This window comes from Balaenoptera physalus, assembly GCF_965194825.1.
Source record: "Balaenoptera physalus genome assembly, chromosome: 7".
Taxonomy (NCBI): Eukaryota; Metazoa; Chordata; class Mammalia; order Artiodactyla; family Balaenopteridae; genus Balaenoptera; species Balaenoptera physalus.
This window is the reverse complement of record NC_138886.1, coordinates 51,864,311-51,891,696: the sequence shown is the minus strand read 5'-3', so window position 1 is coordinate 51,891,696 and position 27,386 is coordinate 51,864,311. Positions and strand designations below refer to the sequence as shown.

General features: G+C 45.8%; 2 protein-coding genes across 2 annotated transcripts in view; both read right to left on the bottom strand.

The window, feature by feature from the left end:
• Positions 1-12,153: 12,153 nt before the first annotated feature.
• On the bottom strand, positions 12,154-26,560 carry DMRT3 (doublesex and mab-3 related transcription factor 3). The gene is made up of 2 exons (XM_082471045.1): positions 25,721-26,560; positions 12,154-13,835 (listed from the first exon to the last, which is right to left on the bottom strand). The coding sequence occupies exons 1-2, from the start codon at positions 26,178-26,180 to the stop codon at positions 12,871-12,873; spliced, it is 1,425 nt and encodes a 474-aa protein (XP_082327171.1). The 5' UTR covers positions 26,181-26,560; the 3' UTR covers positions 12,154-12,870.
• Positions 13,747-27,386, bottom strand: part of DMRT1 (doublesex and mab-3 related transcription factor 1) — a 124,451-nt gene continuing 110,811 nt past the window's right edge. The window contains exon 6 of the mRNA XM_082471069.1: positions 13,747-13,835. The gene's annotated coding sequence lies outside the window, so the exon portion shown is untranslated. The remainder of the gene's footprint in view (positions 13,836-27,386) is intronic.

Sequence of the window (27,386 nt, the reverse complement as noted above, 5' to 3'; positions counted from 1 at the left end):
GTTTGGCCTACATGTGTTTGTATTTTTTACAGTTTTTTTCCATAATTGGTATCTGGTCTCATAGCGTTGTGGTTGGAAAAGATACTTGATATGATTTCAGTTTCTTAAATTTACCAAGGCTTGATTTGTGACCCAAGATATGATCTATCCTGGAGAATGTTCCATGAGCACTTGAGAAGAATGTGTATTCTGTTGTTTTTGGATGGAATGTCCTATAAACATCATTTAAGTCCATCTTGTTTAATGTGTCATTTAAAGCTTGTGTTTCCTTATTTATTTTCATTTTCATGATCTGTCCATTGGTGAGACTGGGGTGTTAAAGTCCCCTACTATGATTGTGTTACTGTCGATTTTCCCTTTTATGGCTGTTAGCATTTGCCTGATGTATTGAGGTGCTCCTATGTTGGGTGCAAAAATATTTACAGTTGTTATATCTTTGTAGATTGATCATTTGATCATTCTGTAGTGTCCTTCTTTGCCTCTGTAACAGTCTTTAAAGTCTATTTTGTCTGATATGAGAATTTCTACTTCAGCTTTCTTCTGATTTCCATTTGCATGGAATATCTTTTTCCATCCCCTCATTTTCAGTCTGTATGTGTCCCTAGGTCTGAAGTGGGTCTCTTGTAGACAGCATATATATGGGTCTTGTTTTTGAATCCATTCAGACAGTCTATGTCTTTTGGTTGGAGCATTTAATTCATCTACATTTAAGGTAATTATCAATATGTATGTTCCTATTACCATTTTCTTAATTGTTTTGGGCCTGATATTGTAGGGCTTTTCCTTCTCTTGTGTTTCTTGCCTAGAGAAGTTCCTTTAGCATTTGTTGTAAAGCTGGTTTGGTGGTGCTGAATTCTCTTAGCTTTTGCTTGTCTGTAAAGGTTCTAATTTCTCCATCGAATCTGAATGAGATCCTTGCTGTGTAGAGTAATCTTGGTTGTACGTTTTTCCCTTTCATCACTTTAAATATGTCCTGCCACTCCCTTCTGGCTTGCAGAGTTTCTGCTGAAAGATCAGCTGTTAACCTTAGGGGGATTCCCTTGTATGTTATTTGTTGCTTTTCCCTGCTGCTTTCAATATTTTTTCTTTGTATTTAATTTTTGATAGTTTGATTAATATGTGTCTTGGCGTGTTTCTCCTTGGATTTATCCTGTATGGGAATCTCTGTGCTTCCTGGACTTGATTGACTATTTCCTTTCCCATATTAGGGATGTTTTCAACTATAATCTCTTCAAATATTTTCTCAGTCCCTTTCTTTTTCTCTTCTTCTTCTGGGACCCCTATAATTCGAATGTTGGTGTGTTTAACGTTGTCCCAGAGGTCTCTGAGACTGTCCTCAATCCTTTTTTTTTTTTTTTCTTTATTCTGCTCTGTGGGAGTTATTTCCACTATTTTATCTTCCAGATCACATATCTGTTCTTCTGCCTCAGTTATTCTCCTATTGCATTCCTTCTATAGAATTTTTAATTTCATTTATTGTGTTGTTCATCATTGTCTGTTTGCTCTTTAGTTCTTCTAGGTCCTTATTAAATGTTTCTTGTAATTTCTCCATTCTATTTCCAAGATTTTAGATCATCTCTACTATCATTACTCTGAATTCTTTTTCAGGTAGACTGCCTATTTCCCCTCCATTTGTTTGGTCTGGTGGGTCTTTACCTCGCTCCTTCATCTGCTGCGTGTTTCTCTGTCTTCTCATTTTGCTTAACTTACTGTGTTTGGGGTCTCCTTTTCACAGGCTGCAGAGTCATACTTCCTGTTGTTTTTGGTGTCTGCCCCCAGTGGGTAAGGTTGGTTCAATGGGTTGTGTAGGCTTCCTGGTGGAGGGGACTGGTGCCTGTGTTCTGGTGGATGAGGCTGGATCTTGTCTTTCTGGTGGGCAGGACCACATCCAGTGGTGTGTTTTTGGTTGTCAGCAACCTTATGATTTTAGGTAGCCTCTCTGCTAATGGGTGGGGTTGTGTTCCTGTCTTGCTAGTTGTTTGGCATAGGGTGTCCAGCACTGTAGCTTGCTGGTCATTGAGTGGAGCTGGGTCTTAGCACTGAGATGGAGATCTCTAGGAGAGCTTTCGCCATTTGATATTACATGGAGCCGGGAGGTCTCTGGTAGACCAATGTCCTGCACTTGGCTCTCCCACCTCAGAGGCACAGGCCTGACACCTGGCCGGAGCACAAAGACCCTGTCACCCACACGGCTCAGAAGAAAAGGCAGAAACAAAAAGAAATAAAAATAAATACATTAAAATAAAAAATTTAAAGAATTATTAAAATAAAAATTTTTTTAAGTAATTTAAAAGAAAGAAGAGAACAACCAAACCAATAAACAAATCCACCAATGATAACAAGCATTAAAAACTAAGATAAACATAAAAATCAGAAGCTGGTCAGTAGCATACAGCAAACCCCAAGTCTACAGTTGCTCCCAAAGTCCACCGCCTCAATTTTGGGATGGTTCATTGTCTATTCAGGTATTCCACAGATGCACAGTACATCAAGTTGATTGTGGAGATTTAACCCGCTGCTCCTGAGGCTGCTGGGAGAGATTTCCCTTTCTCTTCTTTGTTCGCACAGCTCCTGAGGTTCAGCTTTGGATTTGGCCCCGCCTCTGCGTGTATGTCACCTGAAGGCATCTGTTCTTCGCTCAGACAGGACGGGGTTAAAGGAGCAGCTGATTCGGGGGCTCCAGCTCACTCAGGCAGGGGGGAGGGAGGGGTATGGATGCGGGGCAAGCCTGTGGCGGCAGAGGCCGGCGTGACGTTGCAGCAGCCTGAGGCATGCCGTGCGTTCTCCCGGGGAAGTTGTCCCTGGATCACGGGACCCTGGCAGTGGCGGGCTGCACAGGCTCCCGGGAGGGCAGGTGTGGAGAGTGACCTGTGCTCGCACACAGGCTTCTAGGTGGCAGCAGCAGCAGCCTTAGCGTCCCATGCCCGTCTCTGGGGTCCGCGCTGATAGCCGCGGCTCGCGCCCATCTTTGGAGCTTGTTTAGGTGGTGCTCTGAATCCCCTCTCCTCGCACACCCTGAAACAATGGTCTCTTGCCTCTTAGGCAGGTCCAGACTTTTTCCCGGACTTCCTCCTGGCTAGCTGTGGCGCACTAACCCCCTTCAGGCTGTGTTCATGCCGCCAACCCCAGTCCTCTCCCTGGGATCTGACCTAGGAAGCCCGAGCCTCAGCTCCCAGCCCCGCCCGCCCCGGCGGGTGAGCAGACAAGCCTCTCGGGCTGGTGAGTGCTGGTCGGCACCGCTCCTCTGTGCGGGAATCTCTCCACTTTGCCCTCCGCACCCCTGTGGCTGCGCTCTCCTCCGTGGCTCCGAAGCTTCCCCCCTCTGCCACCCGCAGTCTCCGCCCATGAAGGGGCCTCCTAGTGTGTGGAAACCTTTCCTCCTTCACAGCTCCCTCCCACTGGTGCAGGTCCTGTCCGTATTCTTTTGTCTCTGTTTTTTCTTTTTTCTTTTGCCCTACACAGATATGTGGGGAGTTTCTTGCCTTTTGGGAAGTCTGAGGTCTTCTGCCAGCGTTCAGTAGGTGTTCTGTAGGAGTTGTTCCACACATCGATGTCTTTTTGATGTATTTGTAGGGAGGAAGGCGATCTCCACGTCTTACTCCTCTGCCATCTTGAAGGTCCTCTCTCTATATCTTTTTAACAAAGCAAAGGGTTTGAGCTTCAAAAGGTGATAAATTGTGGGGAAGTGACTAGGAAATATATGGGGAGGAACTAATGGAAGATAGGGCTATTTTAGTAAGGTCTGTTTATGCAAACTCGTCTTGGTGTTGACTCCCCATCTGCAATGATAAGAGTCACTCTTCTCTCCCTGTTACAGGACAGGTACCTTCTTCAAAGCGAAATTTATGCCCTGCTTTTAGGCAGATATGAGGAGGGCAGAGAACTCTTCCTGCATCTGTTGAGTCTCGGTTTCCTTCAACTCAAAATAATCTTTGTGCCAAAGTGGCCTATTTTGGGGTAACATATTCTGATCCCCTTCCCCACCCTGCTGCAGTTGGGGCTGTGGTGGATATTCCTGTTGGCCAGGAAGCCAAGCAGAGGCCCAGACACTACCACCACTATCCCCAAACTCATGCACAGCCTGTGGACCTCCCACAATCGAGCAGGGCCTGAACTGCACAACTAGGCCTGGCGGAAGCCCTGCTCTGCCCCCGAGGGAATCTCCATCTTCACTGCCTCTCTCTCGGCTTCTTCCGCCCACTCACAAGGAGCCCCTCCTGTAAGACACTGGGTCCTTCACCTACATTTCAAAACCCTTACTGACTGGGTTGAACCCTAAGTTTAGGGGGAAAATTCTCCTTGAGTAATTTTTCTTGTAATTGATCAAACCAATCCATAACTGTGAAGGGTAAAGAATTGTCCTCTCACCCCCAGCCCTATGGGGGTGATTTACTTAATGTCACTAGTTACTTCTGAACACTGGTATTAACCATCTCCAAACTGGGAGTCTCCTTACAGTGACTTGGACCCTGAGAGAGTCTTTTATTCACCTGAGTGGGTAATGTAAAGATGAGCAATCTCTCCTCAAATATTATGACCAGTAGATTTGCCTTTTCCTCCCTTACTGGAGGGCTGGATTGGACTCTAGAAGACTGTTCTCCAGACAGGAGTGGATTTTGGTGGTTCTTGTTGCCACTGTAGATTCTTGTGGAGAAGGGGGAATGTCTCCTCCCAGAGGTTTTGATTTAGACGGTTTGAGGGGAATCCAGGATCTAGATTGTTAACTGACATCTCAGGGCCTTCCAAATCCAGTGATTCATGGACAACACTTGGAGAAACTTTGGATTCAGTGATCTTCCTTGTTTTCTATTATTTGTCTAGTAGATTTAATAAAGTTGCAACTTAAAGTTATATTTCCTTTCTGGTGGCTTCAGACAATTCATATTTGAGTTTAATCTGGGAGCCACAGTATTGTCCATTTACCCAAGACCCCTTCTTCGGGAATCTGTGGTCAACAGCACAGCCATCTGTGACACCGATACTTGCTCAGTGGGAATTCATTCCTCGGTCGGCTGGGGCTTCTCAGGAATCCCCTGCAGGTCCAGTGTCACAGGGCTGTTGGGTGTGAATGTCTTGGTCCATAGCCACAACTGTCCTGGAGGAGAGATCCTAGAACTTGAGTGAAACAGAACGTAGCAAATATGCCTTTGAAAGACACACCCTTCTTGTTTAGTCAAGGGATTAACTATGACCAAGGAGCCGAGGGAAAATGCTGACTTCATCCACTTTACCCCAGTCGACCTCTAGGGGGCAACAGAGCCAGGAGAAACATTCATTAACGTCTGTCCGGCTGTAGTGACTGGCTCGCTGATGGAAAGGGAGGACAGGGAGAGCTCTGAACGCTAAGGATTCTACAGCCATGGCCGCATTTCCCACTTCTGATGGAGGCATCTCCGGACCTCAGAGAAAACCAGGGGTCTGGGCAAAGAAAGGCACAGGACTTCTAAAACACCCTGTGAACTCTAAGCCCATACAATGGACCCAAACTGCTGAGATGGAAACCCACATCCACCACCTCCACGGATTGCCTTTGGGTAGGTTACTTCTTTGCTTCCTTATCTATCAAAGGGGAAGAGTAATACTACCCACCTTAAGTGACTAAGGAGAGATGAAATGAGTTACTACATGTAAATCGTGTAGAAGAATGGCTAGCACAGAGTAAGTGCTTTCTAAATGACTACTCCTTGAGTCACAAATAACTCCAAGCCATTTTTGGAAAATGCCAGATTCTGGGTAGCACTGATTTTTAAAAATTTTCATTTGGGTTGGACCCAGACAGATCTTTTAAAAATAATTAATAATATCTAACAGGTGCCTGGAATTGCTGATTTGAATAAGTCAGTGTTGGATTAACAAGATTTTGTCTAGGTTAGGTATAAACAGGAATATATAGAACATGTTTCTGACAGATACATACAGGGCCTTTGGCAAATCAAATACTCCATGTAGTAGGGAGTTACGTATGCATCATACCCAATTGCCTATTTTCAAAAATCTCTATAGAATAAAATATCTTTAACACTAAACCACATTAGATATAATGTTTCTTGAAGGTTCAGGGTCTGCAGTGAATCACAGCTATTACTGTAGTGGAGATGCTTTGGCAGGCTGGTTCATAGTGCCTCAGTGTTTGCTGCAGGTATTTTCATTCATTCATCAGCTTTGTTTTCCACACACTGTTGTCTACTCAAGCAGCCCCAAACGACATCTGGTTGCTCGATCTGGTCTTAGAGCAGGGACACCCTTAAGAGACATACTGAAGTGGGAACGGCCGTCTGAGGTAACAAATGCAAGCAGTAAGTGCTCAGTGAAGGCTAGTTCTCCTGCCTTTCTTTCCGACATCACCCTGCGTTTCTAATCTCAACGCCAATGAGTGAGATGTTTTCGACGCTCTAAGGCAACTGAAACTACTTCCTATCTTCTCAAAAGGGGACAGGTTGAGGAAGATGGGACGGCAAAGATTTACCAATGGCTTTCATAGCTAATTCTTTGTATACTTTGAGCTGTTCTTTCGCAACTCACTCTTTTTCCTTCTCCCTATCTTTCCCCAGAGTCCCTGCTACACTTTACTATACCTTTGTGCAGAGTAGAAAAAGGTACCTCCTAGAACAGCACCCTTTCTGGTCTGGCAAACTAGAAAAGAACCTTCATTCTGGATGTGAGCCCTCACGCACCCTCTTGGCTGAGCCCCTTGGTGCAAAATGTAAAATACACAACCACCCACAGCAGCCAATGTCAGCCAGTGTCCCCCAAAGGTAGAACCTACGAGGAAGGCCAGGGCCTGCCTGGAGAGCCAGTGGTCTGCTGGTGGAAAGAGATCCCACTTGTATCACCAAAGCAGCCTTGGGACTGAAAAAGAGCTGGGTCCAAAGTCAAACTCACCTGCCCTCTCTCTGCAGAAGCCATCACATATCTGGTTCCACCATGTTTGGCTGGGAGACAGCGATTCCACCTTTCCCCAAAAGAACCTTCCACAGACTTTTGGAGTCTTTCATTCAAATCACAGTGCAAGTATGAGGTCATATCTAAAACCACCAAGCAGTGACTCAAGTCTTCTGGATGGACTTTTCTGAACAACTGCTGAGTTTAATTTTGGTTAAGTCCAGTAGCTTTGCCCGTGGGATATATGAAACTCTTGACACAGCCAAATAACCCTAGCAAACGCTCACAATCCAATTAGTAAATAAATTCCATTGTAATGTAAGAAAAAACCACTACCCTTGCTATTTACCCTTCACACCGAAATAGTAAATGACATTGTGGGAACAATGAAGCATATCACTGAAAAGAACATCAGCAAAAGGCAAAATTGCCTCTTCTGAGACTGCTCTTGCCCTCTAAGGTTGGAATTTGGGCAGGATGCCTTCGGAAATGATTTTTTCCCCCAGTAATGACAACATTCAGTACCACATAAGAAATGAAATTGAAGCATTGATCTTATTCTTCAAATACAGGATAGCTTCAATATTAAAATTAACATATAAATTTAGCATCCATCTTATTTTGAACTCACTTCTGCTGAGTAGATGCACATATAAAGAATGAATCACTGAAACAGTATGCAATGAAATCAAGTTCATTTTTCAAATATGTCAGTTCAAATGCAGTCAGTGCCTGTTTTCTGGGCACCCAACAAATGTTCCCAGATGCCTCCCCTACCATCATCTCCCACAGATCCAGCCACAGGGCAACCTGGGAACCCTGAAACATGAGTCCCTGAAGAGCAAACCCCATAATATATGACTGCTACACTGCACATCCCCTCCTCTGGTCCTATTCTTTTCATAAATTGTAAGTGTTCTTAGGCTCTTAGAAGCTGGCCAATTAACTGTAAGAGCCTAGACCAGAGGTCTACAATCACTGCCCCTTTTCCCTGGTACCTGTCCCTTTTCCAGGTTGCTCTTCTATTAATTTCAACCACAGCCATACACCTGGCTAACAAATGGCTTGCTTCTCAAGACGTTCGTGAAACTACTTCTGGTTTTCCCATCATCAAGAGTGTTGAGATAATACAGATATAATAGAAATGCTTCTACTTTTCACTGTGTATTTCCTGCAATCTAGCCCAGATGTTATATAGCAACTTTAAAACACATGTGGGAGCCAGCAACTGAAATTCACTTACAATTAACTTCTGTTTCTACATATTATTTCTGGAGATTCCACTATGGAATTATGGAAGTATACAGCAAATTACGATGTTAATTTTTTTCTTCTGCAGGACTGGCATGTTTGTAAGTCTATTTTAAACTCACACTTATTCACTGAAAAAAATTCAGTTAACAGCAACGTCTCTTTTGAAAAACTTACTGCTTTCTACTCAGATTATATTATCACCTGTAGCTAATGTTAAACATGGACAGCAGAATAAAATCAAGTGAAATGATGTCTCTAAAAAGTACAAAACAAAACCAAAAATAAAAACAAGAAACAGAAAAAAAAACTGTTGATATTTCACAATGAGATATCGCCTCACACCTGTTAGAATGGTTATTACCAAAAAGACAAGAGATAAGTGCTGGAGAGGGTGTGGAGAAAAGGGAACCCTCTTGAACTGTTGGTGGGAATGTAAATTGGTGCAGCCACTACGGAGAACAGTATGGAGGTTCCTCAAAAAATTAAAAATAGAACTACCATATGATCCAACAATTCCAATTCTGGGAATATATCCGAAGAAAATGAAAACACTATCTCAAAGAGATATCTGCACTCCATGTACATTGCAGCATTATTCACAACATATGGAAACAACCTAAGTGTCCATCAATGCGTGAATAGATCAAGAAAATGTTACATCCTAAGTGAAATAAGCCAGTCACAAAAAGACAAGTACTATATGATCTCACTTATATGTGGAATCTAAAAAAGCCAAACTCATAGAAACAGAGAGTAGACTGGTGGTTGCCAGGGGCTAAAGGGTGGGGGAAATGAGGAGATGTTGGTCAAAGTGTACAAACTTCCAATTACAAGATGAATAAGTTCTGGGGATCTAATGTATGTTGATCATGGTTAACAATACTGTATTGTATACTTGAAAGTTGCTGAGAGAACAGATTTAAACCACAAAAAAAAGTAATTATGTGAGGTTACAGATGTGTTAACTAACCTTATTATGGTAATCATTTTGCAACATATACATATATCAAATCATCACATTATACCTCTTTAACAATGCTACATGTCAATTATATCTCAATAAAGCTGGAGAAAGGGGAAGGTTTGTTGATATTTCTTAGAACTCAAAGCTCCAGGGCAAAACCTATTTCCAGGTGTCACGAGTAAGCCAGGAATCACGGAACAACTGAAAAACTGGCAGCAGTCCCCTTAGGGGAAAGGATAGCATGTTTATGCTAATATCTGGTCCTTTACCAACCCAAGTTTCCAGAAACAGGCATTTCTGATCCCAAATGTGTACTCGATCTAATCATTAACACTGACACTACTATTATTTGAACTGGCTCTAGAGCATGACCTAAGACTGCGTACACAGTCTTAGTTCACTCTTGCCGTAGGAAAGTAGATGTGAGTGGAATGGGGATCTTGAAATTCCCAGCATCACAGTTTGTATCCCTCAGCTCTTTTACTTGGCATAGGTCTAAGAAGGAAACCTAAAGATGTGATGCAGACTGAGGCAGATCTCAAATCTTAGTGAGTTTAAGAATTACCTGGAGGGACTTCCCTGGTGGCGCAGTGGTTAAGAATCCACCTGCCAATGCAGGGGACACGGGTTCGATCCCTGGTCCGGGAAGATCCCACATGCCGTGGAGCAACTAAGCCCATGCGCCACAACTACTGAGCCTGCGCCCTACAGCCCACGTGCCACAACTACTGAGCCTGCGTGCCACAACTACTGAAGCCCACGCACCTAGAGCCCGTGCTCTGCAACAAGAGAAGCCACCACAATGAGAAGCCCGTGCACCGCAATGAGAGTAGCCCCCATTCGCCACAACTAGAGGAAGCCCGCGCACAGCAACAAAGACCCAACGCAGCCAAAAATAAATAATAAATTAATTAATTTAAAAAAAAAACAAAAGAATTACCTGGAGAGGATGGTAAAAATGTAGGAGCTTAGGCTACAGGGATTCTGAACTCAACAAGTGGGGCCCAGGAACCTAGAGATTAAGTATCGGGTGCCTGGACCACACTTTGAGAAAAACTGCTGCAGGACAACACGACCAGCCCACCCGCCATCACATCAAAGATGAACATAGCATTTACTGTAAGACTAGCAGGGGAAAGGGGCACTGGGGTTTAATAGGAATTAACTTTCTATAAGCCTGGCCTGACTCAACCGCAAGTGTACAGCCAAGGACCCAGGTATTTTGTGTGACAGATGGGATTTAACTAGGAACTGGTTGATGTTGTTTTCTCTTTTCATCCAGATGTTGAGTTTCCTGTGAAAGAGTGACTGAGTGCCCATGGGCAGAGGCATGTTCATTTCCCTTGAATTCTTACATGCCAACCATAGCAGGATGGCCTTTGAGAGCTGAGCTAGAATCTAAGAGGTTTTGCCACTTTAACCAGAGGGGCCTCAGCTGTCAGGACTGCAGGAAGCAGGACATAGGATCTTAACCACCAATTTCTCCCTCTGACCCCGTACCACACTTACCGCACCGAAACAAACATATCTTGCTTCAGAAGCACACTGAGGATCAAACATACCTGCAGTAGCCCAGGAATAAGCTGTCTTACAGGCAGTTCCATTTTGCTGGCCATTGGAAAAAGAGGGCAAGGACTTTGATGATCTGTGGGCAAAATCAAGCTGTCAGGATACCATATCTTAAGCCGTTTTGCTCAATCCAGGTCACTCAACCTGAAGACATGACAGATTTTATAGCACTGTCATCTCATATGGAATCTGTTATCATTGTTGCTTGTTAGATAAACATAAACTTTTGAAGATACCTTTGAAAACACATTTTTGCTAGGTAGGCCCAGACATTAGCCCATCACTACCATATAAAATGTCCTGGACATGTATTTTTAGAATCAGGGGTCACATTATTCTCCTCTCCAGCCCCTCACTAAAATATAACCTTAACAACAAATTATGTTTACTTTTAAACACTCTGGTATGTAACCATGTCAACTAAATACACATTAGTCCAACTAATATAAGGAATTTTTCCCCTCAATGATTTCTCATTCCAAAGGTGCCCAGTAGAAATAAAAATGAGATTTGTTTGTTTTAAATATGTTTTCCTCCTGGGACCCATGCAAGGGTGGTGGGCAGCCGACATCAGCTCCTGTTCCCATTGAGGGAGGAGCATCTCAGGCCAAGAGGATTTGCCCTTCTTCCTCCCAGAATGAAGATCCCTTCGAGACTTATTCTTGTGCTGGGAGCTCTCTCTGCATCCTTGTCATGTAGAGGCTTTCGCTTATTTTCTTTCCCTTCCACATTCATAAGTTTATTGTCTGACCTGGGCAGTCATCTTTCCTCTCCAGCATTCTGAAGAAAGGAGTAAGAAGTGGTTGGTGTGGGTACCACTGCACATTATTGTTCTAAACCTCACTTTTAAAAATATCTGAGCAAGAAGTTTGCCATATACAGCAGCCCCCCCAAAATGCTTTTTAAATGAAGGGGAAAAGCCCTGTTTTCCAAAGTTTTGTTGTGGTCATCCCCCAAAATCAGAATGGCATCTTCTCCAAGTGAGAATGAGGGAATCCACTTCTTCATCCTGAATGCAAATAGGAGTAGATACTGAACTTAATAGGAGTAATTGCTCTCATTGATGGAGTACTTTCTCTGCGTCAGGTACCGTGCTATGCACTTTGCTTACTTTCCACACTGTAGATTTTTTCATTTTTACTTTGTTTTTAATGAGATTCTCCATCATATAATCCCTGCTGTCTTGGACTCATGGGCAGGTAACTCGGACAATAACATACAAAGAGCATCCTCTTGCACGTAGTAGGCACTCAATAATTATCTGTTGAAGAAACAAATAAACGGATGGAGGGACTGAATTAACTCTATTCTTAAAAAATAAATTCTGTCTTTCTGAACGTAGCCCCCAAACTTTGCCATTCGTATTTCTCAAGGGATATCGCATTTAACTGAAGCCTTGATCCATGCACTGGTAAGTAGCTTTTATAGCAAGTTTCTATTTTTAGAGATCCTCTTTCCACAAGTAGAAATGACATAAACCAAGATCATCTCCTTAGTTTATTTTTTTTCTAGAGTCCTTAGCATGCTACATTAACCTGACAAAGCTTAATCTTGTGTTCATTTCACAATACATTTCATGCAGTTCACAGCTGTGATTGGCTTTACACTGACATTGACATTACACGTTTCCATTCAGCCATGTGAAAAGAATAATTCTTAATGGAGTTTGTCTCTGAAAACTGTCCAAGCTTAAATAAGCATGTGAGCAGTTCACTCTATTAAGTGCAGTCTCTCTTTAAAATGCAAGAAGGATTTTTAGCATAGGAGTATAAGGTCCCTGTTTATAGTCCGTTTGCAACCGAACCACTGCCTTTAGGTTTCACATATCCTAAGGAATCCTCTTTTACAAAATTTCATTCAAGTATACTATTTTATTGAACATTCCAGGCTGAGTTTAGGGGCAAGGCTGACCTTCAGCTCTACATCCCCAAATAAATCTTCCACGGGCCCAAGGCTTTCCCAAGACTATTCTCTTTTACAACGAACATTCAAAGCCACAGAGCAGAGCTATTTGGCATTTTCCAGTGAAGTGCAAGAAATTAAATAAGTTATGTTTTTATTGCTAAGGTATAGAATCAAGCACAGTCACTTTGTGAAACAGAAGGAAAAGGTATACACAGGATGTGGCCTCTCCTCAAGGGGGGGGCCAGGGTTCAAATGCACAGAAAATGTCACCTGGTCACCACCCATCGGGTAGCACTTTAAGATGATGTGTTGAGTATTCTAGAGTCTGAGGAGTCAGATCTCTCGTCGTAGTCGTCCTCGGTGTAAATGGACTGCTTTGACACGATGGGACACCCATCGTCAGGGATGGGGATCCGAGGGTCTTCAGGGACGCGGGCGGGGAGGACAGGTGAGCTTCTGAAGACGCTGGTAGAGTTAGTGGGGAAAGGGCTGATGTACTGGGACCTCAGCTGGTACTGTTGCTGCAACGTCATGGTGTTCCACAGGGTGACATCGTTGGGCAGAAAGGGGCTCGACTGGTTTCTCGCCAAAGTATTCCTCAGCATCAGAGGGTACCGGGGGGGCTGGGGGAACGGGTGCTGCAGGGGCACGGCCAGGGGGTTGGGGACCACGTTACTGGAGTCGGCGGAAAACCTCAACGTGTCTGGGACTCTGAAGGCCGAGCCCACGGACCATTTGGAAGAGGAGATGGGGTAGGAGCTCAAGGTGTGTTCGAAGATGTGCCCGTTGGAGGGCAGCACCAGGCCCTCGGGCTCTGCCGCAGTTCGGTCCGCGGCCAAGCTGGAGGAGCGGCTGGACAGCAGGACCTCCACGGCACTCACCAGGTCGCCCCCGCAGCCCTTCAGGATCAGCTCCAGCACCGTGGGCTTCTGGTTGGGGAATATTTTTTTTAACACTTCCAGGGGCGGTCTGTTGGCTTTCAAGCTGAAAGGCAGAGACACGGTCCCCGAGGGGCCCTCGATCAGGAGGTGATTCTGCTCCCCGGGGTACTTGGGGCTCTCGGATCGGCTCTCGGAGCTGCCTCCGTTCTTCTGGACCGCGTACCCCCCTTCGTCCACCGACACTATCTCGGGGCTCTCCGGCGTGAAGCAGCCCTTACTTTTGGCCACGTCCGGGGAGCTCCTCTGGTCCGTGTCTTTGTCGCTGAAGGTCTCAGTGGTGTCCGCTGTGCTGTTGTCCCTGAGTCGTTCTTCAGTCAAATCTGAAAAGCAGAGAACAGCTGGGTTAATCCTTTCCTGGTGTGTGTAAAGGGGAACAGATGTGCTCAGGAGAGGGTCCTACATGGGCTTTCTGGAAGGGGAACTGCTTCCCTGTGGGTTATGACATACTGCAAGCCTTAAAAATATCCAAACTGTGTCACTGGCAAATGGGAAAAAAATACCTGAAAATAAAGATGTAGAAATCAGAGTGATTTCTCAGAATGGTGTGTGCAGGAAAGCTTGCCTTCAACACAGAATGGAAACACGATACCTACAACCACAGATGTGGCTGTCTAGCACTAACAATCTAAATAGGGGCCAGGCTGGGGATAAACACCATCAGGGAAGAACAGGAAAATGAACTCAGGCTTGTCTTCTGGCCCCTCTTCTGCAAATGAGGTGGCCAGTGTCATTCAAGGACATTAACAGCTGGTGCACGACGCGTATACCCATGGGAAATTTTAATATTTTAAATCCATTTTCCCATAGGCAGATTTCGTGTCAAATGTCCTGTGAACTAGTCGTCAGTATGTTTCATCAGGATACCATGTACAATAGCTAGTCGATATGCTTGCCAGAGTGAAACGGGCAGCCTCTATACATTGAAATTTTTCTTAAAAGCCCACTCGAGGTCCTGGCAGACTTGGTTGCCTGTAACCCGCACTAGAGGGCAAGCAAAACCAGCTGTGAAATCTGGATGTGGGACAGGTTGCGGAGAGAAAGAAGGAAATGGCTGGAGGAGGCTTGTGAAACTGTCAGGGAGCGAGAGCCATCAGTGAAGCAGTGCGTCCATAACTCCAGGACCTGGGCTGCAAGAAGCAGACAGGTTTTCATGAACTGTTTCATTAGTCAAGTTCATGGAGAGAACTTCAAGATACCTTCCTGAACTATACTAAAAGAAGAGAGAAACAAAACAAAACAAAAAGCTTCCCAAATAAAGCAGAGATTTGCTGTGAAGTAAACCAGTTGCAAATTTAACATTTTGACCTAACACATCACCCCCCCCCCACAAGGGCTAGTATTACGGTGTTAAACAGGCAGAAAGGAAGGAAGGAAGGAAGGAAGAAGTAAATAAGTAAGACTGGTCTACTTGCAGAAGTAGGTTCTAAGAGACCTTAATAATAAAGAAACATATTCTTTATTAACAAGTTATATGCGAGTGGATTTTTATCCACTGCCCTGCCTGAATAGCCTCATTGTCGCCTTCCCTGTGGGCACACCTGATCATGTGTGGATAGCCAGCTGGTGAAATTTCATCAAAGCAGCTTCTAAAATCCATCTCCTCCTATTTGTTGTTGTTTATTTTAAAACCCTTAAGCAGGGACTTCCCTGGTGGTGCAGTGGTTAAGAATCCACTTGCCAATGCAGGGGACATAGGTTTGATCCCTGGGCCGGGAAGATCCCACATGCTGCGGAGCAACTAAGCCCGTGTGCCACAACTACTGAGCCCGCACACCTACAGCCCGTGCTCCGCAACACGAGAAGCCACCGCAATGAGAAGCCCCCGCAATGAGAAGCCCGTGCACCGCAACGAAGACCCAACACAGCCAGAAATAAAGAAAATAAATTTATTTTTAAAAATAAATAAAAAGCCTTAAACAAAGGCCCATTTATGGGCATTCTTCTAATATGCGATGTACCTTAATTATAATTGAAAAACAAAACTTTGATTCTTCACAAAGCAATAAATATGTCCTAGGCATAAATAAATACTTTAAGAAATTCTTAAACTATATCAGTGAAGCTTTCAGTTATAAATCTGATACAAATTCGTAGCTGTCCCAAATTTGCGTTTTACGTACACTGCTTCTTTTTCCAGTACAAAATATCAAGTGTCCATGTGGGGATCATTTGCAGCCCACACACATGAAGCCATTTTTGCTTTCTGTAACAACTCTGGGATATGCACAAAACACCTATTTTTGCCAGAGAAATGTGACATATCCTCTCCTGCAACTTCCTAGGACTGGAATCCCAGTTTTCACCCACTGGGTTAATGTGGTATTTGTCCTTGATCCCCACGAGAAAAACAGCAACAAAAAAGCTTCCATAACTTCATATTCTAATCAGCTAGACCTGCCTACATTTTCCTGACTCAGGACCCCGCGCCTGCCTCTTGGTGTTACTCTATCGTTAAAACACTTGACGATAAGCGGACAGTGACAGTATGTTAACTCAGCACTGATCTCAACACACAACTGGATCTTGGCCCCTGCTCAGTGGAGCTTGGGGAAACAAGTCAAATACTCTCCTGGGGAAAATGTGGACATAAAATAATGTTTTAAGTACTGTAGTCCTCTAAACAATTTTCTTATTTCTTTAGCTTTCATTATCTATTATTGACAGTATCAAGTACTTGTATTGCTGTAACCTGCAAGACACTGAGGAAAACAGAATAAAGGGTGGAAAATACCAGGAGGTATAAGACTGGCCCCTAACTCGTGAAATGTATTACCAAGTTGGGAAAATAAGACGCATGTGCAAGGGGGGAAGCAAACACAACCAGGCAGAATTTGCTAAGCAGCAAATATGCACACGTGGAACACGAATGTTCATAGCAGCATTATCCACAAGAGCCAAAGAGTGGAAGCAACCAAGTGTCCATAAAAGATGGATGAATGGATAAACAACATGTGGTCCATTCATATAATGGAATATTATTCAGCCTCAAAAAGGAATGAAGTTCTCACACATGCTACAATGTGGATGAATCACGCTAAGTGAAATAAGGCAGACACAAAAGGACAAATATTCTATGATTCCACTTATATAACGTACCTAGAATAGGCAAACTCATAGTGACAGAAAGTAAAATGGTATTACCAGGGGCTAGGGCAGGGGGTAAGGGGGACTTACTGTCTAATGGGTACTGAGTTTCAGTTAGGGATGATGAAAAAGTTCTGAAAATGGAAAGTGGTGATGGCCACACAACACTGTGAAAATACTTAAAGTCACTATATTGTGTCCCTAAGAAAAGGTTAAAATAGTAAATTTTATGTTATGTATATTTTACCACAATGAAAAAGTGAAAGAAATATGATACACAGTATCATAGCAATACAGGGGATGGTGGGTTGTTTGTTTTTTTTTTTTTTTTTTTAAAGCAAGGAACAACTGGTTTTTCTAGGAAACAAAAAGGTATGTAAGTACAGCTAAAAAGCTCTGATTGTGATATTTTTAAAAGAAATGTGTGAACCTAAAAATACCTTCCCATTTTAAAAGGTAACTTTTCCCCACTCTGGATGACCTGCAAACACCGAAGACATTTGGGGAAAATGCTTCGAGCTCTATTACCAAGTTTAGTCTTCCACAGAATGCTTTAGACGCCAGAAGAAAGTGATTCAAAGGGCAGAAGTTTAGCCAAAAGGGAACTAAGAAATGATGTTCTGGCTAATCTGACATATCTACCATTATGAAAATGTAGTATTTTTTTCAAGATGGTAAAGGACATACTGTCCCAATCAACTGGATATTGGACGGCAGGACTATAAATCAGACAATACAAAATTTAACTTTTGAACCTATTTTCCTGATCTGCAGAACAGGCCACAGTAGAATCTTCTATGACTGGCAGCTTGTTCACCAATTGTGAACCCCTAGACTGCATGAGGCCTCTTTCATATTTTCTTGTGCTACCCTTTGCACCTGCCACTGTGACATCCCCGGTGCAGCAAGAGCTTCTGGTGACTTCTCAAAAGAGTGTAGTGGATTGTGCTGATTCATCCACACTTTCTCTCTGCAGATTTCTGGGCTGATCAGCCTCTCCGAAGGGGCGGGCAGGCTATGGCCAAAAAGTGAGAAAATCTAACCGGATGTCACAGGAATCAAATCTACAAATTCAGAACATTCCAACCAACTGAGTTCAGCACTGTTTATACTGTACTCAAAGGGGAGACAGAAGCCATTGAATGAAGCAGTGAGTGGGACACACCCATGGTGTCCACACACCTGAGCAACGCATAACGTCCTGCTCAGGGGTGCCGGGTAAGCAGAAACCCAGACAACATCCAAGGCTGTTGGGGATTCAGAACCGGGCAAGGGAAGACTAGCCTTTCACCTTGTACCAAGAATAACTCCTTACCCAGCAATAATTTCTAAAGGTCAGAACATACGAGCCCTGCAAATTTATGGTGTCAAGTACTGGTTGTATTGTTGTGCCTAAACTAGAAGTATTGTAAATTATTGTCATAAATACAGACTTTCACAAGTAATTATAGAGGGTGAGTTTTGGGCCCAGTGATAAAGCGTAATTTAATAACAGGTGTTTCTTTACATCTGTAGATTTTTCCCTAAATGAACTTTACAAATTATTCCTGTTGGTTTAAAACACAAAGGCCTTTCCAGATATAGAAATGTGAAACTGCCAAGTAGCAAAATGAAAAAGGAAATACTCCCCAAATGTTTTAACCTCTTTCTTCTTGAAACTGACACCCTAATTCCTAGAACATTAAAGAGTAAGAATATATTTCAATTGATAATATTTTTACTCCTAGTATATAGGTGCCAAAAGCCAAAAACGACTAGACTAAAAGTAGAAAGAAATCACTCTCGTCTGATATTACAAACCAGTTACTGAAAGTGATATAATCTATTTTTAAAGCTAAACATCTAGATATTTTAAAAATCTTACTGGATGTTCACTCTTCAATTTCGTATTTTTCATGATGTAGAAACACTCACAGCCATCCCTGAAATAAACTCTTCACAAGGGTAAAGATTTTTTTTTTTGAAAAAGTAGATACTCCATTGAGAAGGACACTTTTTCTATGGAAAACAATGCTACCAACTTCACAATATATCTATGCCATAAGATAGCTACAAGGCTTTAAGGAGAGAAAATGAACACGCACAGAGAAGTGACTTCCAATCTAAAATTACAGTTTGCAAATTTTAACTTTCTTCAGTGGATTTTTTTCATATGAAAATGCAGTTAAAAAAAAAAAAGTCCTAAGTATTTATCTGAAAGGTTTTGAGGAAGCCTGCCACATATGCAAAACATTCTGTTCGTGACATGAAGATGAGTATCTTCCTCACTTAGGTGTGGGGGTCTTATCCATTCTTTCTATCTACGAAAATAAAATATAGCATACCTCCAGAATAAGTACACGAAAGCACTGGCATAGAGAGCGCTGCTTCCTAGTGCAAAAGTCACTGGACATTTTTTTTTTTCCTTTTGAAATCATGTCACGTGTTTTGAAACATGGACTGTCACGCCCTCATCTGTTCACTTGAGCTTTGGGGAACATACCTCTCAATAACTGTTCCCTGATGGGTCGTTTTCAAAGTACACAAATCTTATAGCAATGGCCAGGAAGAGCCCCAGCTGGATGGGGCTTCCAGAAAAGACCCCTGCCCAGTCAGAATTCAAACAGGAGACATGCTTTGTACATTTTCTGTTATCCTTATCTCGCACTAGAAATGCTGAATCCTAAAAAAGTGAATGGGTGAAAACCCAACATACAGCAGGGAATGAACGTCAGTCTAAAATCTTTCCTTTTCCTCCGGGGGCTGGGGGGTGGGACCTTGTGAAAACTAAAAATACATAGTCATGTTTGCTTTTTTAAAATCATTAATGACACTGGCTTAATAACATATGAAGAAATCAAGATGATTCCTGGGGACCAATATTTTGGGGGACATTGATATAGAAAGGGCTAGACTTAAGGAAGTATGGATTGCAACTGTGGACTTTGTAAATCCTGCAAAAATTTAGTTTTGACCCCTTTCTTGACTCTGAAAGGAACACTTTCCAAGAAGGAGGAGGGAAATTACCTATAAATCTACAAGTGTGTTTGGTAGTTATAAAAATGCAACTGGCTACTTATTCATCCACCTATTTAACAAATATCATTAAATCTTTCACCATGTGCCCATGCACTGTGCTAGGTAAGATTACACAGAGATGATCAAAACATTTGCCTCTTGGCTACTGAGAGGCTTACAGTTTACTAATGAATATTTTGCTAACTTCCCAAGTTACCTGTGCAGTGAGTTGTATTTTATATTGAAACACAGCAAGTAACCCAAAGGCCAGCAGCTGGGCAGACTGCTGTATTCATGGGAGGGAATGTTGCCATAAACATTCACATATAAAGACTATGAATGGAACATCTACTGAACTAAACAAGTGATACTTAGCGGGGAAAACAAGCAGAACACTGATCCCAGCTTTGTAAAATTTAAGTCTGCCCAGTCACTGCAATCAAAAGAGATGAGAGATTCGGTAGAAAACCGATGTTCTGAATGTTAAGTTTTCCATAATATTGTTATTCAGTAGTTGATCGTGCTTATTTTTTATAGCTGTTTAACTGTATAATAAAATGCAAAAAACAAAAAACCACCTAGTTATGTTTTAGTTTCCCCTTAGTTTCTTCAGAGAACAGTAGTTTGCAGTGACTCACTAAAGCCATGGGGGACTCTTGGGGGTGATGTGACAGGATCCCAAAGTGATGGGCCCGCGATGACCAGTGTTCCACCACTCAGGCCCCAACCTCTGCCACCAGCGCCCATGTAAACCCCAGTGCAAGGCCCACTGTGCCACCAGAGTCACATCACACTAGACATGGGGGTCCAGGGACCCGAGTGACTAATGGCTGAGGGGCCGCAACAGGTTAAAAAGCTAAAGAAAGGAGGTAAGCTGGAGAAACGGAAGAGGCAAAGAAAGGGAAAGGAGAGGCAGGCAGGCACGCAGGTTTTCACTGGGTTCTGCCTGTCTTTCTGTCAGGAAGAAGTCCAACATTTCCAGAAAGGGGCTCCAAGTCCTCCAGGGACGTTGATTTATGAAGATTTACTCCCTTTCCCTCTGTAAAGCTGTTAGCTGAAAGTGCCGACTGGCTGCAGCAAAGAATTTCTCATCAATGCTCTTTGATTGTATTTTGCAAACAAAATGCCTGTTGCTTGGTAACATTTCACTTGAGCCTGACCTTCCCCGAAAGTTATTGCTTTCAGATTCGATTTACACTGTCCTCCTGTGATTACTGTAATCTTTTAAACCCGGGAGTTCATCCATCAGGGAAAAGAAGAGTTGGTTGTGTAAATCGAGAGCACGGCTATCCGCCAGATTTATAACCCAGAGGGGTGTGTTAGGTGGGGGAAGGTTCTGTCCTGGATGGCAGCGGAACTCTGTGGTTCCTAGACGTGGAAAACGCTCCCATTTTCCCGCTCACCCTGAGCTCAGATCCGCAAGATGGACACCAGCGCCTCTCCGCGCCGGCCGGGGGCGCCTCGGGCTCCACAGGGAGAAAGAGGCTGGGAGACCCACCAGAGCTACGCCCACCCCGAGGCGCGCCCCGAGGACTTCAGGGCTGGGCCCGCCCCGGAGGCCTAGGGTTGCCAGATAAAATAGCAGGATGCCCAGTTAAACCTGCGCTTAGCAAAAATCACAATGTTTCAGTACAAGTGTGCCCCATGCAATATTTGATATCCCTTTTTCTGTGTTTATTTGCAGGTTTTTTGCTAAATCTGGCAACCAACCGAAGCAGGCGGGGTCTAAGCCAGCCCGCGGGGCTGAGCGCTAGTGGAAGGAGCCGCCGCCGCAGCGGCGGTGCCGCGAGGATTGGGTGCAAGGGGACAGTGGTCCAGGGCGGCCGCAGGGGAGCCGCGAGCGCACGGCTGCCACCGCACGGGCTTCTCCCGGCGTCCCATCCATCCCTGACCCGGCCCGGGGTCCCTGAGCCGCCGCCCCGCACTTCCACTCGCTGCGATCTCGGCTGCGCCGGGGCCCAAGGAGCCGGTCGGCAACTCGGCAACTCGCTGGGCGCCGGTGGGAAAGGCCCGGAGCTGTAAGCAGCCCTGCGTCCGCCCTCCAGAGCCAGCCCGGGGATAAGGTTTAGGAGGAGACCAGTACGGTCTCGCTTCTTCCTTTTCGTTTGGTTGGTTTTTGCTTTTTAAAATGCAACTCTGAGTCAGGCCCCTCGGCCCAAATCAAAGCCTCTGAAATACCCAGACCCTGTTTTAAATTCGTAGCTACCCTTCATGAGTGACTCTGAGGTCTCTCCCACTTTTCCTTTGCTTCAGCCTCTAGTCGCATAGAATTTCCCATCCTGGCCTGGACCGCTGTTCTGGCAACACTCATTATCCATGCAGGTGCGTGTCTCTTTTTTAAAAAATTAAAGTAAAATTTAAAACTAGGAAGCTGACCAGACAGGACCTCACCAAGCTGGAGCTGAAAAGCCCGGAGCAAACATAAAGATGCTAGGAGGTGCTGGACAGGAGGTAAAATCAAATAAAGGCAGTTTTCCAAAATCTCCCAACTTCCCTTCCTATAGGTCTCTTGTTCTCTCCATTTCAGGAGAAATAAACAAGAAAGGAGACGCTACTTTCCTAGTTAATCCTGCTCTCTTACTCCTAATCAAATATGATGTTTTAGATTTCTTTTCCTTTAAGAAATTTTTAAACAACTTGTTTACGTATTTATTTTGATGGCAGATGTAAACCTAGGAAGAATCTGTAGCCACAGCCCTTTCCTCTGGCAGCCTGAGAAGACCCAGGCCACTCTCCTGGAGGAAGAGTAGGGTGTGGGGGAGGGAGCCAAACAGAGGAATGTAACTTCAGCCTCTCACCTTGGTCGTGACCCCTAACTTTCCTCAGCTCTACAGCCCAGGTCCTGAAAGGCTGGCTTGGCTGGTTGAGGCTGCTGACTCAGATACTCTTAAGAGCTGAAAGGTGTTCAGGCTTCCCAAGGTATTTTCCTGACGGGAAGGAGGGGGGAGTGAAGAGGAAATGAAAGAGAAACGAATCAATAGGATAGATTTAAAGGAGCTTAGACTAGAATTTGGGGCTCAATCAAAATCTAATAATTCCAGGCCAGTCGTAGATGATAATCTAGGAGCAGGGGAAATGTACACCCAAAACGGGGGAAAAAAAAAAAAGCTTTAATCCATTGCTAGAGTAACCTGAGAATATGAAAATTCTCCTTACAACCACCTCCACATTAAAAGGGATGTTAAACATGATACACTGTTAGATAAAACAATCCCTGTTCCTTTAAAGAATCGGAAGCAGAATTTGGGAAAGAAATTTCTTCCACCTACAAAACTGAGTCTTGGTATTATGTTGCTCCCTGAACTGGGTGTTTTTTCCTCCAGCGGTGCCCAGCAAACATTCCCTTCTCTAGGGCGTGTACTTTTCACAAGGATTTCTGGAGAGGGGGAAAGACTCTGTGTGTTTGTGCACTTGGATTTGGAGCCAACAAAAAAAGCAAATGTCTCCACAGCTATGTACTAAAGAGACCAACCATGTTTTTGACACTGAAATCACAAAGAAACAAATCTCCATAAATCACCAGCAGATATTTAGAGATTCCTAATGGTCTGTGAACTTACTGTACATGTAACTTACTACCATTCAAACAGAGCTTCATTTACTTCTCTACGTAGTGAGCTACTTGCCCAGGACCATATCTGACAAGCTTCTCAATATGCATGGTATGTTACATACAAATACATCATAAGAACAACTGCCAAAAAGGAAAAATACATACAGTCCCATCCAGGCAGTTTTCCCTAACTTAAAACCCAAATGGGCTTTCTCCGTACAAAGCATTGCATAGAACTGATCCACTTGTATACTTGCCTTCCTAATGGAAAACAATTATCTATTCCTTTCCTGCCCTCTCTCGCCAACATCGGATTGGTGACTGGCTTTTTGTTGATGTTGAATGGAATTATGGGGTCGAACCAATTGAAAGAAGAAAACAAAAGTTACATAAATAAATGTGCAAGGTATGCATTAGGACCTGAGCATTTGATCCCTGATAGCTTAGTCCCCCAAAGCCATCACTCTGACCTTTTCTAGTGGTAAATCCTTTTCTCCTTTGCAATTACTTGTTCTCATTTTGAAAGGCTCAGGTCATCCCAGAATACTTAGTTCTGAGTAAAAGAGAGAGCACCAGGTCTGGTTTGTCCAGTTGCAGTCTCCCTCTCCTATTCGCCCCAAGCATGTATCCTTCTGCTACTGCGACTGCTGCCTGGCCTTTCTGCCTGCCCCTCACTCCCCGCCTCCCAGGGTTGTTTTTGGTTTTGTGACTCTTTAGAAACCATGAACTCTGGCTATCCCAAAGAATGGTTAGAACAGCACACAATGTGCAAAGAATCCCCTCTTGGACAGGGACCCCAGAACCCAAAGCACTATTACACGGGTGCTGCTGGGCAGGTGGCCACTGCAAGATGCTACCACTGTCACAAACTCAAAACTCCTGCCCTAGTGTTGGGGGAAATGGAGACAGAGAAACTGGAAATGGAAAGGTTAAGAAAAGTTACTGGCATGGAGAACTGAGACAAAACTCTCCTAGTTACCTGCTCTAACTTAAAGGAGAAAAACAAAAAGAATGTTCTTTCCCCGCCCCCCTCCTATTCCTCTGTGACAAATATATAAATATGAAGAGATCACACTGACAAAAGAGAGTCAACTGGGAGTGGGCGGACATTTCTCAGGGAAATGCTTATATTCTACCTTGGATTAAACATCCACAAAATCCATGTTCAGTAAACTCACTTCTGTCCTTAAAATACCCAGTTCTGCTCTTCCCATAAGATGTTCTCAGAGCTTCAGGTCTGGAGAGCATAACTGAGCAACAGGGCAGCAGGACTGCACCCGCCAGGCTGCCTACCAGCTCACCCCAAACGTTTCCTGGCTCCACACAGCAGTGCAGTGCTCCTGAAAGCCTCTCTCCAAGAGCCAGAGGTACAGTCTTTTTTGGGGTGGGGGGAGAGTGGGGGTAGGCAGAAGCTCTACCATTAGTTCCACCCACAGGAGGGCTTTGGGCCTTACAGGGCCTTCCATCTCTGAATTCCAGCATACCCCTCAAACCCCTCCCTGAGAAGATGGGCTTTTTTCCTTTGTACATCTGCCCCAGTGAAAGGGAAAGACCAAACACCTGTCCACAGAATTCTAAGAGCTAAAAATCAAAGGAGCCCTTGGGCTGGGCAGGATGGTAAACTAGACATTCTCCAGGAGGAAAAGCTCCACTGGGGCTTGCAAGGCTTTGGAGGCCTGAAGGAGGGAACCGGATGGAAAAGTGAGCGGAGAAATCTGCCCACCTCCAGGGCTCAGGGCAGACCCATGCTCTCTAAAGCACAGCAGAGGAGGAGAGGGGAGAGGAGAGGACAGGAGGAAGCCCAGGCCCACCTAGAACTGGGGAAAGCACTCTCCAGGGCTGGCCTTCCTCACTGTAGGTCAAATTTTGTTTGCTCCTTTAAAACCACAGAGACTGCTGAGGGCTGCCTGCGGAATGGTGTTAAAGGACCTGAGCAATTCTGCAAAAGGAGTTGGTTGACTCTGGGCGCACTAGATTCTGAGTCCCACTATCAGTTTGGAGGCCTTTCTGGCCCTTGTTTACTATTGCTTATAAATAGGGCTTCTTTCAACAGACTGCAAGAGGCTGGAGGCCACAGTAGACTACTAGAAAGGCTTCAGGTTCGCTCAAATTCCCCGGGGGCCGAGAAAAACACCCAGAGTCATCCAAGCCTTGGGCCTTGGCTCCTTCCTTGCACCTACCCATCCCAACCTCCAAATGCGAGGCCCTCTAAAGCCCGCGGCAAGAAAGCCCGGACGCACGGTGGTGTGTGTGCCCATGTAGATTTTAATTTGGTTCTGTCTCGACCTCTTTATTTACCCGTTCCCCTTTAACCTGGGGAAGGCACTTGGCGAGCCCGAGGCGCCTTTCCCGTGGGCGCCTCGGTTCACCTCCTACCTCGCCGGGTCCAGACCGAAGATCGCTTATGCCGAGAGAGTAAGGACCGGCTCGGCTGGAGTTGGGGCGTAAGGCCGGGCCGGGCCATCTTCCCAAAAACTCGCCTCCGAGCCTCCCAGCCAAAGCCGCAATAGCCGCTTCGAAGTGTTTTCGCCCACGCGCGGGGGCCCGGCCCGGCACCACAGCTGCTCTTACCTGGCTTGGCGAGCTGCGCCTGCAGCGCCCCAGGCTGGGGCTCGGCGGCCCAGCGCAGCGCGGCGGCAGCAGCCAACTCCACAGCGGCGCGCGGCGGCGGCGGCGGTGGTGGCTGAGACGGCTGCGAGGTCGGCGGCGGCGGGGCAGAGGTGGCGTCTTCCGGCGGCGGGGGTCCCGGCAGGGCGCGCAGCGAGTCGGGGATGAGGCTCTCGAGGCTCTCGTTGGCCTGCTGCCTGCGCAGCGCTACCTGCGCCGCCATGACCCGCTGCCGCTCGATGATAAGGATGCACTTCTCACAGGTGCAGTCTTTGAAGCGGCAGTAGCGTTTGTGGCCCTTGAGCCAGGACAGCACGCCGTGGTTGCGGCAGCGCGCGCACTTGGGCGTGCGCTGCAAGGGCGCCCGCGGCGGCTGCGACACCGGGCCGCCCATGTACAGATAGGGAGAGCCGTAGCCGTTCATGCCCCGGGCTCCCGGAAGAGCTGGCGGGCTGGCGGCGGGAGCGAGTCAGGGGGCGCTGGACGACGTGGCTGGGAGGCCCGCTCAGGGGCGGCCTCCGCGCGGCGCAGTCTTTGGTCCAGCAGTCCCCGCGGCCGCGTGCGCTCCGGGGTGGCCAGAGGGGCTGCAGCCGTGTTTACGGCTCCCGCGGCGCTCACAGCCTCAGCCTCCCGACTGGCGCTCCACCAATCTCACGCCGGTCGCGTCTCCGCCTGCCGCTGCTTTGACCGGCACGTCCTCCCTCGCCGAGGCGCTGCGGCGGCTGCCAGGAGCCGGCGAGAGCTCTGATTAAGGTCTGAGCCAGCTTGTCTGCAGCTCCCGCGTGCGCAGGCCGGGCCCGGCACTTCCTCCGCCGCCCTCCCCCCACTCCTCCTCCCTCCCACCGCCACCCCCACCTTCGAGGTCCAGGTCTCCTTGCACTCCCCACCCCACTCCACGCCTGCCTCCTTCCTTTCCGCTCGCGCCCTTCGAGTCCCTGCACTTCACCTTCCTCGCCATCCGCCGTCGGGCCACTCTCACGGGGGCGCTCAAGGCCCCCTCCTCCAAGCTCTCTGCGCTTCCCCTGCCCGCGGCGGGCGGGACTGCGGTGCTCCGGGACGCGGCGGTGCACGCGGGGCGGGGAAGGGAGGACCAGCGCGGGTGAGGGTGGAGGTGCCTTCGCTCTCTTGCCCTCCCTCCAGGCCTGATTTAGCGGCACCAAGCCCAACGCCGCTTTCATTCCCACACTTGGCCACAGAAACACGGCTCCACGAGAATCGGAGCCTACCAGAGCCTTGCGGGTGCCCTCGGTTCCCGGAGTGAGCCGAGAGGATTTTAAGTTGGGGGGAGCCAGGCCCCGCGGCCACTGGCGGGAGGAGTTGGGGGCAGGGCATTGGAATTGGTTCGAGAAATGTTGGCTTTCTTTATTTCCTTTTGCAACATTTTTTTCTTTTGCTGCTGTAGAAGAAAATGAATGATTTTGAAAACCTGCTGGCCCAAGGATGACGACCCATTTTGCAGACTATTTCAAAGGAAAAAACTGTCCTCTCTCTGGTGCAGAGTTTATTTCTCTACCCTCCTCCCCACGTTTTAATTTTTAAAAGTCTCTGTCCTGAAAAGCCGGGAAGAGCTCTTATGGGCGATTTGCTTAAGTACTGGGTCTAAACTTTAAGAGAGCGGACGCAGGAACGA

Bases quoted from the DNA above. Each gene is read 5' to 3' on its own strand.
- DMRT3 (XM_082471045.1), bottom strand. From the start codon at position 26,180: ATGAACGGCTACGGCTCTCCCTATCTGTACATGGGCGGCCCGGTGTCG. The intron at 13,836-25,720 runs GTAAGAGCAGCT...TCTGCTTTTCAG, and splicing joins GGCGCAGCTCGCCAAGCCAG to ATTTGACTGAAGAACGACTC.